The sequence below is a fragment of the Peromyscus californicus genome, unplaced genomic scaffold (assembly GCF_007827085.1).
Source record: "Peromyscus californicus insignis strain IS unplaced genomic scaffold, ASM782708v3 Scaffold_8__1_contigs__length_139910024, whole genome shotgun sequence".
In the NCBI taxonomy this organism is placed as follows: Eukaryota; Metazoa; Chordata; class Mammalia; order Rodentia; family Cricetidae; genus Peromyscus; species Peromyscus californicus.
The window spans coordinates 100,238,969-100,256,770 of NW_026294606.1; the positions used below are offsets into that span (position 1 = coordinate 100,238,969).

A 17,802-nucleotide genomic window follows, 5' to 3' on the forward strand; every position below is an offset into this window, starting at 1 on the left:
TCAGAGTGTGACCCCTGTTTAAGTGAATTGAACATTTGCTTTATATCCAAGTACTCTTGACTCGTGGTTAAAGGGAAGGTGTAGACCTGGGCACCCCTTCTCAACCTCATTCTGTTAATATGTAAGTCAAAAATTGTAAGACTTCTGTTCCAAAAACCTCCTTTCCCTCTGGACTGAGGGAAGACCCTGGAAAGTATGGCCAGTTAAAAGTCCTTTGTGGGTTGACTTTAATTTAGTCTTACACAGCTTTCAAGGTACCAAATTTTAGTAAATAGAAACATGGGATATGATGTGTTCTTATAAAAATAAGCAATTTCTTACTGTATGTCAGAAATTTCCAGGTCAAAGTTCAGAGCTGGAATAAAGTTTTAAGTTTGATGTTATGTGGAGATGAATTTAGGTCTTTCTGTAAACTATTAGGAATCCATTTAGAGACAACTATATCCTAATTGACTTTTTAAAACATTATTTACTTATGATGTATGTGTGGGCACACATGCCACAGTGTGCATGTGGAGTTCAGAGGAACACTTTGTGGCGTTACTTCTCTCCATCCATCTTTACGTGGCTCCTGTGGGTGGGACTTGGATCATTGGGCCTGTGCAGCAAGCACCTTTACCCTCTGAACCATCTCATCAGGCCTTAAGTCGTTTATGATAGCAAACGGTGCTTGGTGTTGTAAAGCCATTGTATATAGTGTCTCCAAAGCATTTGACACATTCTAACAGTTACAACAGTACAATTGTACAACAGCACCAAGTGTGTGGTCCAGTACTACTTACGTTTTGAAAGTTGTATTTGTACTTTGTGAGTTATCACTCCATTGGTCTAGCAATCAGAACTTGCCTGTTGGGAAAGGTCTTTGGTTCTTTCTTTTCAGCCACCCTTGTTACATACATGTATTATTAACTGGAAGTTTTGTCAAACAGCACTTAACCCTTACTGTGTGAAGCAGTTTCATAACATTATATTATTTCTGTTATAAAATACTGATTACAACTCACCAAACTGTATGTCCTGCTAATGGGTAGCACTATGTAGACTATACCAAAAACATGTCTTTACTTCACCCCTCCTATAAAGAATGCTGATTCTATTAATTCTAATAATAAGTAATTTTGGATTAATACAAATCAAAAATGGCCCTTGGTGTGGGTGGACTTAAGTAGGTTAGTCCTGTGGCATTGAGCTCTGACAAGGCTTAGGGCAAGCAGAGCTCTATAACTAACTGCTAATCTAGTTTAGTGCCTTATTCTGTTCTGTCCTTTGTTTAGCTGATTTCTGGGTTGGGACAAAAGGTGACAAAAAGTTGGTGTAACAATACAGATATAGAGTAGGGGGAATCTTATTAAAAACAATCAATGTGCCTTTATTGAGTATGTATCCAGTGTTCTCTATTGTGAACGTAGGCAACTCAGAAGTTGTTTTATTCTGTAGAGTAAAAGTATGGGAAATAGATGGCCTTTGACACTGGGATTGTTGGGGGAGGACGACTATTAAGGTTGCCTTTATATAGAACTCAAGATCTTATGACCTTGAGAAACTTAGTATTTGTTTACTCAGCTACATTATGAAAAGCAAATTTGATTAAGATTGCTCTTAACCACTGTGTTGTTAACATTTTTAAACAGTGAAAAACCAGAGAGGTCAAGGACTTGAAAATATCAACATTCTCCCTTCCCCCATTTCCTGCTTAACTGGTAGTCTTCTCTCATTCCCAGTAGGGCTAGTTTATAGCCCTAGAATAACTAAATATTCTCAGGCCTCCAGTAGTTCATTTTAGTCACTATACATTGTATTCTTATGTTAGCTCCCTTTAGGGGTCTTTTGAGGTTTTTTTATTGTTTTGTTTTTGTTTGGTTTGGTGTGACTTTTTTGATGTTTTTTTCAACACAGGGTCTCACTACATAGTCTTGACTTCCTTGAACTCAGATCTACCTGCCTCTGCCACCTTTAAGTGATCAAATTTGAGGGGTGTCCTACCACACCTGGCTAGTCTTTCTAGTTCTCTTAAAATATTCATTAAATGGGTTGAAATTAAGCAGAGTTGCCCATCGTGCAGGAAACTCTGGGTTCCATCCCCAGCACTTTATAAACTAGGCATGGTGGTACATACCTGTAATTCCAGTACTCAAGAAAGAAGAGTCAAAGGGGGTTAAAGTTCAAGGTCATCTTCGGCTATATAGTGTTTGAGTCCAACCTGGGCTACATGCTACCTTATCAGTTGATCAACAATTGGCACAGATTTGCCCTAGTTTTTACACACACAGTTATTTAAGATTTCTGTATACATGTATTTGTTTATTGTCCCCTATGATTTCTTTAGCAAATTATCTGAAGAAAATCCTAGTTTTCAGAGATACGAGAGGAAAACATTTGTACTCAGTGTGTTTGGGCATTTATTTGTAGGTTGCTAGGACCTTCAGTCATCTTTTGGTCCATCCTATTCTGTGTGTGCATGTGTGTAGTGACTGCACATAGGAATGTTGTGGAAGGTTTCTGAAACTCTTAGTGTCTCAATTGCCTTTCTAATGCTAGTAAATTTGAGTTCTTTCCTAACCATTTCTTTCTTTTTTTTCAGATGAGTTTGATGCCTACATCATTGTGTCTTTCGTGAATGCCACGCTTGTGCTATCTATCGGAGAGACTGTGGAAGAAGTGACTGACTCTGGGTTCTTGGGCACCACTCCAACCTTGTCCTGCTCCTTACTAGGAGATGATGCACTGGTTCAGGTGAGCTTGCTTACCTGCTCAGCATGCTATGTCTTTCCTTTGCCCATCATGTTGTAATGCCGCGGTGTGCTCGTGGTCCCGTCTCTCCATTCTCACCTTCCAGAAAACCGCAGGGGGTACATACGTTTTATCAACATAAAGAAATGCACCGAGAGTTAATTCCTTTCAGACTTTTGCTAAGCAATTTGGAGAATTTGAAACCTAACATTTCCTCTCAGTTCGCCATTTCTGTTAATAAAACCCCATTACTGCTGTTCTCATCTTTAATAACAAGTAGGCTTTGGACGTCTTTGAACTGATGGGGCAAAGCATGAACTTTAAAGAAAAATCTTTAAAAATTGAATTGTCTGCTGGGCGGTGGTGGCGCACACCTTTAATCCCAGCACTTGGGAGGCAGAGACAGGCAGATTTCTGTGAGTTCGAGGCCAGTACTGTTACACAGAAAAACCCTGTCTTGAAAAACCAAAAAAAAAAAAGAATTGTCTGGGCTCTACTAACTCTAGTTGATACCTTAATTGCATGAGTCTAGGTTTGCCAGGTATGAGGATCATTCTGGGTGATCAAATTGCTATTAGATTTTATTCTTCAACTGACTTCTAGGTGTATCCAGATGGTATTCGACACATACGAGCAGATAAGAGAGTCAATGAGTGGAAGACTCCTGGCAAGAAAACAATTGTGAAGTGCGCAGTGAACCAGCGACAAGTGGTGATTGCCCTGACGGGAGGAGAACTTGTCTATTTCGAGATGGATCCTGTATGTTATTTCTTTTATTGTTGTTGGCCATGTGTTATCTTTCATTATGGTTCTAGGGGTGGGATTCTGAAGCATTGGTGATATTATCTGTAGCTGAAAGTTTTCCTGTGTTCTGCCCGGTCCGCAGCCGCTCAGACACAAGTAAACACACAGAGGCTTATATTAATTAAAACTGCTTGCCCATTAGCTCAGACTTACTACTGACTAGCTCTTACACTTAAACTCAGGCCATTTCTGTTAATCTGTATGTTGCCACATGTTCCATGGCTTTACCTGTGTGCCATTACATGCTGCTCCCTGGACGGTGGTCTGGCATCTCATTCATCCTTCCTCTTCCCAGAATTCTCCTTGTTTGCTTATTCTGCCTATACTTTCTTCCTGGCTACTGGCCAATCAGCATTTTATTTATCAACCAATCAGAATGACATATTTATAGCATACAGAGCAACATCACCCAGCAGTTATCAGTATATATAGTATCATCAGTATATGTATCTTGTAGTATTCACAGCAAAGAGAATTGATAATGAATGGGTTCATAAGACAGTCTGGCCTTTTTTTAAAAGATTTATTATTGTGTGTATGTAATTGTGCCTGAATGAGTTTATGTGCACCCTGTATATTGAGGACAGAGTGTTGAATCTCCTCCTGGAACTTGAGTTATAAGTCATTACGTGGGTGTTGGTGAACAAACTGGGTTTTGCTAAGAGCAGAGCAGTAAACACTTAACCCTTGAGCTGTCTCTCCAGCCCCAATCTGGCCTTTGTTTGTTTTCAAGGCAGGATTTCTCTGCAGCCTTGGCTGTCCTGGAACTTGTTCTGGAGACCAGGCTGGCCTTCAATTTACCTGTCTCTGCCTCCCGAGTGCTGGGATTAAAGGTGTGCGCCACCACTGGCCCACCTTCATTATCTTACGAATATTTGACAAAGATTTATTTTCTCCTGTTTCACCTTTATTCTTTTAATTGTGTGCATGCGCATGCTCTCTCTGTCTGCATTTACAACATTATGTCAGAAGAGGGCATCAGATCCAACTATGGATGGCTGTGAGCCACCAATTGCTGGTTGCTGGGAGTAGAACTCAGGACCTCTGGAAGAGCAGCCAGTCTTCTTAACCACTAAGCCATCTCTCCAGCCCCCAGTGGTTTGTTTGTTTGTTTCGTTATATTTTGTTTTTTATGATGAGTTCTGATGTAGGATTCTAGGCTGCTGTCAAACTCACAGCAATCCTCCTGTCTTGGCTTCCTAAATGCTGGGATTACAGTCATGAGTCATTGTGTCTGACTTTTGCTATTTTATATGGAAATGTATCCAGAACTTATCTTAGCCTTAAAATCTCTAGGAGAATTGAGGTTTGTTTTTGACCATGTTTCAGTTCACTTTTACTCTGGTATTTTTGGCAGGGGGTTTTGTCTTTGAGGTGGTCTCACACAGACAAAACTGGCCTTGAACCCCTGGTTCTTTTCTATCTCCATGTGCTGGAATTATAGTCTTGTAGTACCACAGCTGGCTTCATTCAGGGTTCTCATGAAGTTTATATATTTGTTTCCTGATCTAGGTTAGTCTATGTTTGTGCCACATCCTGCTTTTTGTCAAAGATCTCTTGATTTTCTTTCCCCCTGAGGCACTAATGTGTTTGACATTAACCTGTGAAGTCGATCATGGGACCTGAAATGGTGAAGTTCTTGGTCGTTGACTATTGCAAAAGGAGTGAGACGTGAGACGGGTGCTAGCAATGTAGCTCACTCGGTTGGTAGCTCGCCAGCACTGGAATAAACTGGGTGTGTTAGAACCCTTTGTAATCCCAGTGCTCAGTGGAGGCAGCAGGGCCTAAAGTTCAAGCTCATCCTTGTCTCCATAGCTAGTATAAGCTGCATGAAACCCTGTTTCAAAAGCAAAATGGCGGGTAAGAGGAGTCCAAAAAAAAAATCCTTAACCCTTAACCCACCTTCCTTTCCTAGGCCCAGAGTTTTAGGGTGGATTATAGCACATAGACCTATTTTGTTTTCCTTCCTTATAGTCAGGACAGTTGAATGAGTACACAGAGCGGAAAGAGATGTCAGCAGACGTGGTGTGCATGAGTCTGGCCAACGTGCCCCCAGGAGAACAGCGATCTCGATTCCTGGCTGTGGGGCTGGTGGACAACACTGTCAGAATCATCTCCCTTGACCCATCAGTGAGTGGTACCCTCGGTTTTGTGGGTGGGGACTAAGTACTTGGATCCCTACATTTGTACCTGTTGTCTTTCCCTCCTCTCTCTCTCCTTATTTTTTGTGTTTCTAGAGGTCCAATAGTCTGATCTCTCAGGCATAGTTTGGCAAGCTCTAAACTGCTGCTGCTTTTTATTCTCATAGCAACCTCAGGAGTCCTCACTTGTAGTTTAAAGATGTTGATTTGAAACTACTAAATATTTCTTTGGCGTAAGGATATTGAATTACTTTTGTGGTATATTTTCTATTTCATCTATATTACTTGTGTTTTGCTTGCATGTCTGTATGTGCACCAGAAGGTATCCGATCCCCTGAAATGGATAGTTTTGAACCACCCTGTGGATCCTGGGAGCTTGGGTCCTCTGTGAGAGCAACAAATTCTTTTAACTACTGGAACCATTTCTCCAGCCTGATTATTTTCAGGAAGATACTGTTTGCCTACTTTGACCATTATCCCCTTTGACAAAAAATAAACAAGAGTTCCCTAAGCTTATTCTGAGATTTAGGTTTAATGACCCTCTACTGCCTCAGTTTACTTTTGGGGTTTTCTTTTGCCCTCGAGAAAGATCCTGCTTCAGTCGTAACAATCTGTGGGTATGTTCTTTTCCAAAATTGATTCTCTTATGGCTCTTTTTTGTTTTTCTCCCTTCCACAGGACTGTTTGCAGCCTCTGAGTATGCAGGCTCTCCCAGCCCAGCCTGAGTCTCTCTGTATTGTGGAAATGGGTGGGACCGAGAAACAAGATGAGCTGGGTGAGAGGGGCTCTATTGGCTTCCTGTACTTGAACATTGGACTGCAGGTAAGAGGTCCTGGGGCTCATCTTGGTGTCAGGCCTTCTGTAGCTACTACCTCTTCTTTTGTCCAGTATTTTTCTTTGCCCATGGTTCCAGATAGCCACTTTATGAAAGTCGCTTTATAGTGCTGTCATAGATTCGCTTTTCTTAGTACTTAGAACGTATGAGCCTGGCCTGGAAATCGTATTCACAAAGAATCTTCATATCTGGTAAAAATGTGTTGTGATTGATGCTTTGGAGAGTCCTCAGTAGTCATCTGTAGTTCCACAGTATTCCTGCCTTTTGAAATGAATACCTCACAGCTATAATTGACTATATTAGCTTTAGTGAAGCCCTGGATGTTCCTGTGGTCAAGGCAGTTGAGCTTGTCATTGCACTCTGGAAAACAGGAACCTAGCGTAAGATAGTAACGCGCTCATTATGTCCTTCTAATTTCCTTAATCAGTATTTACATAGAGATGCCATTACAAGTTTAAATTGTAGTTTCTCCTTTAGAAATGCTCAGGCATGAGACACAAATTAAACTGATACAATGGGCCTTCATCCCCCTTTTTCTTAGAGTATTTGAAAGTAAATCCAAAGCAATAAATCATTCTACCTTGTAGCACAAATCCTAATTGGTCTTAAAAACCTGGAGCCAGATACCGGGGTAAATGATGAAAGATCAAAAAGAAAGGAACAAGCCACAACCACCTCTCACCTGACCAACTCCTCAGCCGAAAGGACTGAGCTCCTTTCTTGTCCAGCCATATTACTTCCTGTCTCTGCCTCCCTAGTGCTGGGATTAAAGGTGTGTGCCACCACTACCTTGCCTCTATGGCTAACTAGTGGCTGGTTTTGCCCTCTGATCTTAGGCAAGCTTTATTTGTTAGATCATACACAAAATGTCACCACACCACCTACCTATACTTAGTAATGTGTTTTGCTTTAAGGAACTAGTATTGTCATATCCACCAAGATTAGTAACAGTTTCTGAATATCTGATATTTTGTGCATGTTGTAATTTCCTCCTGAAAAGTTATGGTTAGTGCAGACCATAGAAGTTGATGACTTTCATTCCTAACTATTTTGGGTAAGGGAAAGAGTAGTTAAAGTGCTGCTGTTCACTCTGTTGCATTCCATTAGGAAGTACATGATGTCTGGAAATGTTTGAAATCAAGTCTCTGTAAGACAAAATGAGATTTATTCCTTTGCTCTAAACATCCTTTGTACAGGAAAAGGATAAAGGCTCTCCCACCACCACCCCTACTTTAGTCACTGATTTTACAGATAAGAAGTTAGGGCCATGCTGGGCGGTGGTGGTGCACACCTTTAATCTCAGCACTTGGGAGGCAGAGGCAGGCGGATCTTTGTGAGTTCGAGTCCAGCCTGGTCTACAGAGCGAGATCCAGGAAAGGCGCAAAGCTACACAGAGAAACCCTGTCTTGAAAAAAAAAAAAAAAAAAAAAGAAGAAGAAGAAGTTAGGGCCATAACAGTCATCCTAGTTGAGTCTGATAAAGTACGAATTTTGTTGGTTGTGAGTGGTTTTTCTTGTTGATTTTTTTTTTTTTTTTTTTGGTGGAGGGACCCATTAAACTACTGTCTTTTCTTTAATTTTTGTTTGTTTGCTTCATTTTTGATAGAGGTTCCCCTTGAAGATAGTCTATTTGACCCCACTGTATTGCTACCTTCTTGCACAGTTAGGTTCTGTTTGCATCATAAATATTCTTGTTTCAGCCTTGAATGGATCATCCCTAAGAACCTTGTTCTTTGTGGTGAAATGATACTTAAGAGATACCATAGTCAGTAGATCTTGGGTTTTAGCTGTGGGTCTGTTTTTAAATTTCTAAGAATTTAACAAATGAGTTTGTTTTAATGTACAGGATGCACATACATGTATATATAGTGAGAAATGGTTTTTACTTAGATGCTTAGTAACTAAGAGAATGAATGAATTGTTGATTGTTAGGGTGTTGTAATTTGTTTTATGTTGTTTCTGTCATCTGTTAAAGTAGCCAAGGGAAAATCTTATAGTTAAAACGTTTCCATCATGAGTAAGCTTTACCTATTCATATCTTTTCATTTAGAATGGTGTGCTACTGAGAACTGTCCTAGACCCTGTCACTGGTGACCTGTCTGACACTCGAACTAGATATCTGGGGTCCCGTCCTGTAAAACTCTTCCGAGTCCGGATGCAAGGCCAGGAGGCTGTAAGTAATAAGATGTTTGGATATTGGTGCCGCTGTGAACTTTCTGACTAAATTCACTTTATGATCGTTTCTTTGTTGTTTTGGTTTTTCGAGACAGGGTTTCTCTGTGTAGCTTTGGTGCCTGTCCTGGATCTCGCTCTGTAGACCAGGCTGGCCTGGAACTCACAGAGATCCGCCTGGCTCTGCCTCCCGAGTGCTGAGATTACAGGCGTGCCCCACCACTGCCTGGCTGTCCTGGGTTCTTTAGAGTTTTCTAAAGGGTAGTCCACGGCATGGCACTGTGACATTATAAGGTTATAGGAAGTTTCAGTATTGGTTCTTTTCTTTAGGCTGGGCTATCAGGGATGGGAAAAGCTGGAAACCTGTTCAAGGCAGGATTATAGTTAATACTATGACTCCCTACCTAATAGGAAAGGGGGCCTTGTCTTTGTAGTAGAATTAACATTGCTGGCTGCTGTGCTAGTTCTCAAATGTTACATTCTTTAACTCTACAGCCATCCAGCCTTGTAATAGAATCTCTCATTTATCCTCCAGAGAGTCATGATTGATGTAGCTAGATGTTTTTGTTTTTTCTATACAATAAGCCTTATGCTGTCTCTTCTTTGGGCTCCCTTTGCTTAAAGCAGCTTTGTGGGTTTCTAAAATTAGAGACCAGAGTCAGGGTTATGTGTTCGATCAATCTGTGTTTGAGCTTTTCCCAATATGATTAGAGTTCTTTCCTCTCCAGGTTTTGGCCATGTCCAGTCGCTCGTGGTTGAGCTACTCTTACCAGTCCCGTTTTCATCTCACCCCTTTATCTTACGAAACTCTGGAGTTTGCATCAGGCTTCGCCTCTGAGCAGTGTCCTGAAGGCATTGTTGCCATCTCCACCAACACCTTGAGGTGAGAAAATCTTTATGTCTGGAGCCCAGCAGGATGCCTTTCTGCCAGCCTGTGGTTCTGAGAGAGTTGGAGGAGTTTGTACAGCGATGGCTAAGAGCCACCTCTTTACCAGGAGAGGGTGTTGCAGTTGAAATTTATTTGGCTCAGGATTTCAGAACCTGTGAGCCAAGTTTCAGTGCTTGGCATTTAGCTTCTGTTTAGACTTTTTTGGAGCCAAGTTTTAACACTTACAACAATAGAATTTTTTTTTTTTTTTCTTTTTCCAAGACAGGGTTTCTCTGTGTAGTTTTGGTGCCTGTCCTGGAACTCACTCTGTAGTCCCGGCTGGCCTCAAACTCACAGAGATCCACTTGGCTCTACCTCCCAAGTGCTGGCATTAAAGGCGTTCACTACCACTGCCCAGCACAACAATGTAATCTTGTACTTTTAAAATTTCTGTTTCCTGGTGAAATTGTCCTGTCACTGGATTAGTTTTAGAGCAAGTATCAGATGTCAAATCTCTTAATTTTTTCTTACTGTATTTTCATCTACAGAATTACATCTTAATTTTAATTAATTAATTTGTTAGTTTTTCCAGACAGGGTTTCTCTGTGTAGACCTGTCTATCTTGGAACTAGCTCTGTAGACTAGGCTGTTCTGGAACCCAAAGATAGCCTGCCTCTGCATCCCAAGTGCTGGGATTAAAGGCGTGTGCCACCACTGCCCAGCTGAAAAAGAGTTTTGAAAGAGTGAAATTAAACTGTGTGTGGTAGCTCATGTTACCTCTAATCCCAGTTCTACCTGTGAGGGTAGGAGATCAGAAATTCAAGGTCATCCTCGGGCATATGAAGTTCAAGGCCAGCCAGGCATGGTGATGTATCAAAGGAAAAAGTAGAATTGCTAGTAACATGGTAATTCCACTCATTATTTAACTTTGAATAGCTACCAGACTGCCTTTCAAAGTTCACAGAAGCCAAGAAGATAGAATTACTGTTTCACACCATTCTTGCAAAGTCCTGCTTTATGTCTTTGGTTCTAGTTACCTTAATAGGTGTGTAATGGTTTTAAAAGGCTGTTATTTCCCTACTATCTAATGATCTTGAACATATTTTCAAGGTTTTTCTTTTGTGTGTGTGTGTGTGTGTGTGTGTGTGTGTATATATCATTTTATAATAGAGGTTTTTTTTCCTAAGCATGTAAGTACTCTCTTAAGTGGCCATCTATGTTAGTTCATTGTGTATCTTAATATATTTGAGTCCGTGTATAGCCTATATTCTTTCTCCTCCTGGTCACATGGTAAGCATGCTATGTATATTGCTTTAGCTTTTCTCATTTAGTAATATGTCTTGGAAATTATTCAGTATTATGAAGTTCTGTTTGATAGATGTACCATAGTTCATTTATCTAGTCTTTTTTTTTTTAATGTTTTTGTTTTGTTTTGCAATCATTGTGAGGGTGAGCCTTGCAGAGGTCAACAGGCAACTTTGTGAAGTCCTCTTCTTCTTCTACCCTTATGTGGTTTTTGGCAAGCACCTTAAAGTGCTGAGCCATCTCACCAGCCTGATTTTGGTTTTTCGAGACAGGGTTTCTCTGTGTAGCTTTGCGCCTTTCCTGGAACTCACATGGTAGCCCAGGCTGGCCTCGAACTCACAGAGATCCGCCTGGCTCTGCCTCCCAAGTGCTGGGATTAAAGGCATGTGCCACCACCGCCCAGCCTGATTTTTATTTTAAATTTATTTTTATTCATCACTTCTTTAGGTCTGTGTGGTGTGTGTGAGAGAATGGAATGTACTACACAGCACACATGGAGGTCAGAGGGCAGCCCTTTGGAATTGGAGTCATTTCTCTCCTTGTCCCCTTTTTATGGGTTTTAGGGATTGAACCCAGGTTTGTCAGGCTTATACAGCAAGAACCTTAGCCTAGGCACTGTAGAAATAGCTCAGCAGTTAAGAGCACTGGCTGCTCTACCAGAAGTTCTGGGTTCAATTCCCAGCATGTTGCTGCTCACAACTATCTATAACTCCAGTTCCAGGGGACTCGACACCCTCATATAGACATATACAGGCAAAACACCAATGCACATAAAATAAAAATAAATTTATAAAAAGGAATCTTGGCCGGGCAGTTTTGGCACTCGCCTTTAATTCCAGCACTGGGAGGCAGAGCCAGCCTGGTCTACAGAGCAAGATCCAGGACAGGCAACAAAACTACATGGAGAAAATCCTGTCTGGAAAAACCAAAAAAAAAGGAATCTTAACCTTCTAGAGCCATCTCTTGTCACTGATGTTATGTTTTTAACAGACAGTGAAAATCCTGCTGAATATTTCAGTCTGTATGTAAATAAACCTGTAGAATGCATTTTTGGCTACGTTACTAGAGCAACATGTTTCATTTGCCGTTTTAGATAATGAAACTTGCCAGTCATTTTCTTTGTGCTGTGTCCTGTAAGACTAGGATCTTTGTTTCTAATTTGTGAGCCTTTCTCAGATTTGAAGTTTAATTTATAGTTGGCACCGTACCTCTTTCTAGCTTCCAGAATTTTATTTGGGATATACATTTCATGTATATTATCATCCACTTGGGTATATATCTGTGTCTTACTGGAAAGAATGTGTAGGTCTTGGTGCTTGTCGGTTCTTGCATTGTCAAGGATTTCCAAAAGTTGGCATGTTTCTTGTTCAGAAGAACATCCATCTTATTTTATGAAACATGATAAATAAGGTACTCAATCACAAGGACAGACCACATGTGTCAAAAACTTGTTCAGCTGTTGTTCCATATGCCTCTATGGAAAAACATGTTTTTGCCACGTATGGCTTGTCCTTGTGATTGAACACCTTACTCCTATGACTCTTCTTAACCCTCAGTATGAATTGTCTGATGCTCTGAATAAAGTTGGCTATCACATGAGACTTTAGTCCCCATTCTCACAGATTCATAAGGGGCAAACACTCTCCACCTCATATTTTTGAGACAGGCTCTCTTGCTGAAACGGGTTTGCCAGTTGGCTAAACTGGCTGCTCTCAAGCCCTAGGTATCCTCCTGTCTCTTTTTCCTTAGCACAGGGTTTATAGGCATGTACTGCTGTGCCCTGTTTTTACATGGGTTTGGGGGTGCATAATTCAGGTCCTCATGGTTCCATACAAATACTTTAACAGCTGAATCTTCTCCGTGGCCCCTGAAGTTTATACTGTTGTATTAACTGTGGAATAATAAAATTTTTTACAATGTTAATGTATTTTCAGTGGTGAAAGCAAAATTGCAGTGAAAAGTAGGAGTATGTTGCCAAAGAGAACAATCTTTCTGATCTTGTCTTCTGTAAAGCCTTTTTAAGCTTAGAGAGCTGTTGTCTCATGTGGCCTAAAGTCATTGTGGTCAACAATTGTGTTTGCTGTGGCTGGTCATGGTTCATCTCATGAGTTGCTGTTTTTACCCTTTGTCTCACTGTAGGATTCTGGCGTTGGAAAAGCTTGGTGCTGTCTTCAATCAAGTAGCCTTTCCACTGCAGTACACACCCAGGAAATTTGTCATCCACCCCGAGAGTAACAACCTCATCATCATCGAGACAGACCACAATGCCTACACTGAGGCTACAAAAGCTCAGAGAAAGCAGCAGATGGCAGAGGTGATCAATTACTCTGACCTCCAGAGGTGCAGTTTTAAAAGGCCTGCCTATGAAATTGTTTGGGAAAGTTGAAATTTAAAATGTCTATAATTGTCTTCAGACTTTAGTTCCTCCTGTGGAACTGCTTCCTAGTTCGTGAGCCTCCAGAATATGTTGTGTTTTATGATGCCTGGGTTTGAGCCCAGACAGGACAGATTTCAGATTTCCCCTTACAGCATCAGCTCATCTAGAAACTGTTTGCCAACTAGACCAGGCGTGTGGAAACCATATCTAGTTTAAAAGAAAGGAGATAACTAGTCTTGGCCAGGGAAAGCAAGAAGTTCTATGGAAACCAGGTTTTCATTTCTGAGTTTTCAGAAATGCCTTATGTGTGCATTTTTCCTTGACTTTTTTTTAATTGTGTATTGAGTGGTAGAGTGCAGATATGACTATAGTATTCTGCACCTTTTGTAGAAGCCAGGAATCTAACTCAGGTTGTAAGCCACAAGTGCCTCTACCAGTAGAGCTGTCTCAAGGCTCTTCCTTAACTCTCTGTTTGGGGATCTTGGTTTTAGATGACAGATTTTTTTTTTTTTTTTCACTACTCATTTTTAACCTCTTCTTGCTTTTTGGATTTAGGAAATGGTGGAGGCAGCGGGAGAGGATGAGCGGGAGCTGGCTGCCGAAATGGCAGCAGCATTCCTCAATGAAAACCTCCCTGAATCTATTTTTGGAGCTCCGAAGGCTGGCAATGGGCAGTGGGCCTCTGTGATTAGGGTGATGAACCCTATCCAGGGGAATACACTAGACCTTGTCCAGCTGGAACAGAATGAGGCAGCCTTCAGGTAAGGATGTGATGTCAGTCTAGGGGTTGGTGATGTGATCAAAGTTCTTGGGATTTTGACTAATACCTGGCTTTCCCTTTGTCTTTTTGTAGTGTGGCAGTGTGTAGGTTCTCCAACACTGGTGAAGACTGGTATGTGCTGGTGGGCGTGGCCAAGGACTTGATATTGAGCCCTCGCTCTGTGGCAGGAGGCTTTGTATATACATACAAACTTGTGAACAATGGGGAAAAGCTGGAGTTTTTACACAAGGTAAGAACCAGCCTTGTTTGTTTGTTTGTTTGTTTGTTTGTTTGAGACAGGGATTCACTGTGTAGCCCAGGCTGGCCTCAAACTCACAGAGATCCGCCTCCCTCTGCCTCCCGAATGCTGGGATTAAAGGTGTGTGTCACCACTGCCTGGCCAAGAAACAGCTTTTGATTCTCTTGAGTCTTTTGTCTTACTGGATCCTCCCATTTTGTGCTAAACTTTTGGGTCAGGTCTTTGGTTTGTTGGGGGGTTTGGGAGTTTTTTTGTTGTTTTGAGACATCTCACTATGTAGACTTAACCTCATAAAGATCTTCCTACCTCGCTGCCTTCTGAGTGCTGCGATTACACTACCATGCCAGGCTGAGTTGGGTCTTTTGGACAGTAACTTGTTAACTATAATTCATCTTTGGGCATACTAGAACTTTTATGCTTGAGTGATATTCCTCTGCCTGGCATAGGAAGCCTGGGTTCTCACCACCCACAATGATGAGAGACACACAGTGAACTGGCCCCTTGTTTACTGTGTTACTAATAAGTTAATAATAATAATAAGCTGGCAGCAAGCAATTCATGTCCAGAATTCATCAATCAGCTAAAGAATTACCAGGTTCCAGAAAGTTACTCTTTAATAGAACAGTTTCAGTTTGGGAGAACAATAAACATTCTCTACATGATGTTGTTCTATCTTCTATACTACAGTACCTGAATCTAACTGCTTCCTCTAGGGAATATAAAATACCACACTCCTTTGTGTTAAACATCTCTGTCTTAAAACTAAGATGTCACTTTTCAGTAGCATTCCTTTCTCGTCCCTCCACAAACCTCAGTTGCTCCTCTGATGTTAAGACTTCACTGTTAGTTCATGCTGGTGGTAAACTAGTACAGGCCACTCTGAGCAGCACTCACAAGGCAGTGGGAATGCCTCACTTTCTTGCTGGGTGAAGTGTATTGTGTGGTATCTCTACTCAAACGAGCTGTTTCATGGGGACTAACTGCTGCATGTGCAGTTTATCTGTATGGTGAGCAAAGTCAGTGTCGCCTGCCGTCTGCTTGATTGACACTTAGAGAAATAGTTCTGTCAAGGGTCAGGTGAGGGTGTAGTTGGCCGTATGCTCTTTCTGAAAATTGCCGTGACATTGCTTTTCCTTTCATAGACTCCAGTGGAAGAGGTCCCTGCTGCTATTGCCCCGTTCCAGGGGAGGGTATTGATTGGTGTGGGGAAGCTTTTACGAGTCTATGATCTGGGGAAAAAGAAGTTACTTCGAAAGTGTGAGAATAAGGTAAATGCACTGTTGGGGGACAAGATGACACCAATTCTTTTTTTTTTTTTTTTTGGTTTTTCGAGACAGGTTTTCTCTGTGTAGCTTTGGAGCCTGTCCTGGAACTCACAGAGGCCTGCCTCTGCCTCCCGAGTGCTGGGATTAAAGGCGTGGCACCAATTCTTAAAATCATTATTTTATTAGAAGTGTCTTTAAAAAAAGCAGATGATCTCATTTCTTGACTCCTTTAAACAAGCTTCCTATCCTGTATTATAAGGAATTTAACTAGGAGAGTTAAACATATTTCTACTATTTAAAAAAAAACAAAAAACAAAAAACCTCCTGCTGGGTGTTATGGTGAATTACTGTTATCCAAGCACTAGGGAAGCTGAGTCACAAGAACCGTAAGTTCAAGGCCAGCCTGAGCTACGTGGATCTCAAAGAATGAATCAGCAGGTTGAGGCACTTGCCACTAAGCTTGACAAGTTGTGTTGGATTCCTGGGACTGACCTAGAAAGAGGAGAGAGCTGATTACTGACAGTACCCTCTGACCTCCACATGTGCATATGCACGTGCACATACACAGTTAAACATTTCCAAAGCCAAATAAGGACTGATAGGGGGTGTAACTGAGTGGTAGAGCACATGCCCAACATGCATATGGGCCTGTGTTTAAACCCCAGGACCCCATTTCCATCACCACCCCAAAAATATCTTTCTCACTTCTGGGTACTTACTATAGGCTGCTATTGGATGTATGCAGACTGTATATTGTAGTCGAAGAAAGCTGGACTTTTAGGTTTTGGATTATAGATTCTAAATTCAAGGATTATACTAATTGCCATCTTTGTTTTTGTATTTCCCAGCATATTGCCAATTACATATCTGGGATCCAGACTATTGGGCACAGAGTAATTGTGTCTGATGTCCAAGAAAGTTTCATCTGGGTTCGCTACAAGCGTAATGAGAACCAGCTCATTATCTTTGCTGATGACACCTACCCCAGATGGGTCACCACTGCCAGCCTTCTCGACTATGATACTGTGGCTGGGGCAGACAAGTTTGGCAACATTTGTGTGGTGAGTTGGTATTGGTTCTTTTGGTGACCGTGACATGTGCGAGAGCTGGCTCAGTTTGTGGTGTGGTTAAACACAGGCGCAAAGGTTATATTCTCTAATTCGGAAAGTTAAGTATGGGTATAAAATTCAGTCCTGTTCAGGTCCAAACCTTAAGAAAATCTTTATGTTCAAGCTGTCCTGCCTCTCTAGGAAACCCTCATGCTCTGGTTCACTTTCATCCTCTCCTTAGGACGTGGCTCAATAATGATGAATTCAAGCAAGGTGCAGTGGCACACGCCTTGGATCAAGCAAGAGGCAGAGGCAGGCAGATCCCTATGGTTTTGAGGCCAGCCACGGCCCGCGTAGTGAGACCCTGTCTCATAAATAAATAAAGATGAGTTTAGTTTGAGCTAAATTTAATTTTTACTTTTTTTTTTTTTTTTTTTTTTTTTTTTGGTTTTTCGAGACAGGGTTTCTCTGTGTAGCTTTGCGCCTTTCCTGGATCTCACTTTATAGACCAGGCTGGCCTCGAACTCACAGAGATCCGCCTGCCTCTGCCTCCCGAGTGCTGGGATTAAAGGTGTGCGCCACCACCGCCCGGCTAATTTTTACTTTTTACCAAACTTTTCATATGTGGTTTTCAGCCAGCTTGATTTCTCCCACGCTTTGTGGTCTGTTTTCTGCTCTTAGCAGTGTTGATCCCTTGTTTGTGGCTTCTCTGTGGTTTCTCATTGCTTAAGTAGCAGAAGGCAGGCTTAAGCCTCTGTAGGTTGCTTGCTAAGACCCAGGGCAAACATAACGCTTGGTGAGCCAGGTAAGCTTGCACAGGACCCAGTCTAAGTTTGTCTCACTTCTCCATAGGTGAGGCTTCCACCTAACACAAATGATGAGGTCGATGAAGATCCCACTGGAAACAAAGCCCTGTGGGACCGTGGCTTGCTCAATGGGGCCTCACAGAAGGTAAGCTTGCAGAAAGGACCCAAGAGAGAAGCAAACTCAATACCTTTATTGTGCTCCTTCACCTGTAATGCATGGATGTTGTGATTACAGCACCCATTCCATCTTTATAAACAAATTATTCTACTTAAGATTCATTTTTATTAGTTTCAGTTGTGTGTGTGTTGTAGGTATGTGCACATGAATGCAGGTGGCTGTGGAGGCCAGAAGAGTCAGACCCCCGTGGAACTGTAGTTATAGATAGGCATTTGTGAGAATCCTGATGTGCTGGGTGCTGGGAATTGAACTCC

General features: G+C 41.6%; 1 protein-coding gene across 4 annotated transcripts in view; it reads left to right on the top strand.

Annotated features, from left to right (window-relative positions):
- The window catches only part of Sf3b3 (splicing factor 3b subunit 3), a 39,813-nt gene that overhangs the window by 19,521 nt on the left and 2,490 nt on the right, over positions 1 to 17,802 (top strand). For all 4 annotated transcript variants that reach the window (XM_052727616.1, XM_052727615.1, XM_052727617.1 and 1 more), the window contains 12 exons: positions 2,582 to 2,733; positions 3,334 to 3,489; positions 5,509 to 5,664; positions 6,354 to 6,497; positions 8,560 to 8,682; positions 9,410 to 9,564; positions 12,994 to 13,168; positions 13,787 to 13,992; positions 14,085 to 14,241; positions 15,393 to 15,518; positions 16,364 to 16,576; positions 17,417 to 17,515. In XM_052727616.1, coding sequence (XP_052583576.1) covers positions 2,582 to 2,733; positions 3,334 to 3,489; positions 5,509 to 5,664; positions 6,354 to 6,497; positions 8,560 to 8,682; positions 9,410 to 9,564; positions 12,994 to 13,168; positions 13,787 to 13,992; positions 14,085 to 14,241; positions 15,393 to 15,518; positions 16,364 to 16,576; positions 17,417 to 17,515 — 1,862 coding nt within the window. The remainder of the gene's footprint in view (positions 1 to 2,581; positions 2,734 to 3,333; positions 3,490 to 5,508; positions 5,665 to 6,353; positions 6,498 to 8,559; positions 8,683 to 9,409; positions 9,565 to 12,993; positions 13,169 to 13,786; positions 13,993 to 14,084; positions 14,242 to 15,392; positions 15,519 to 16,363; positions 16,577 to 17,416; positions 17,516 to 17,802) is intronic.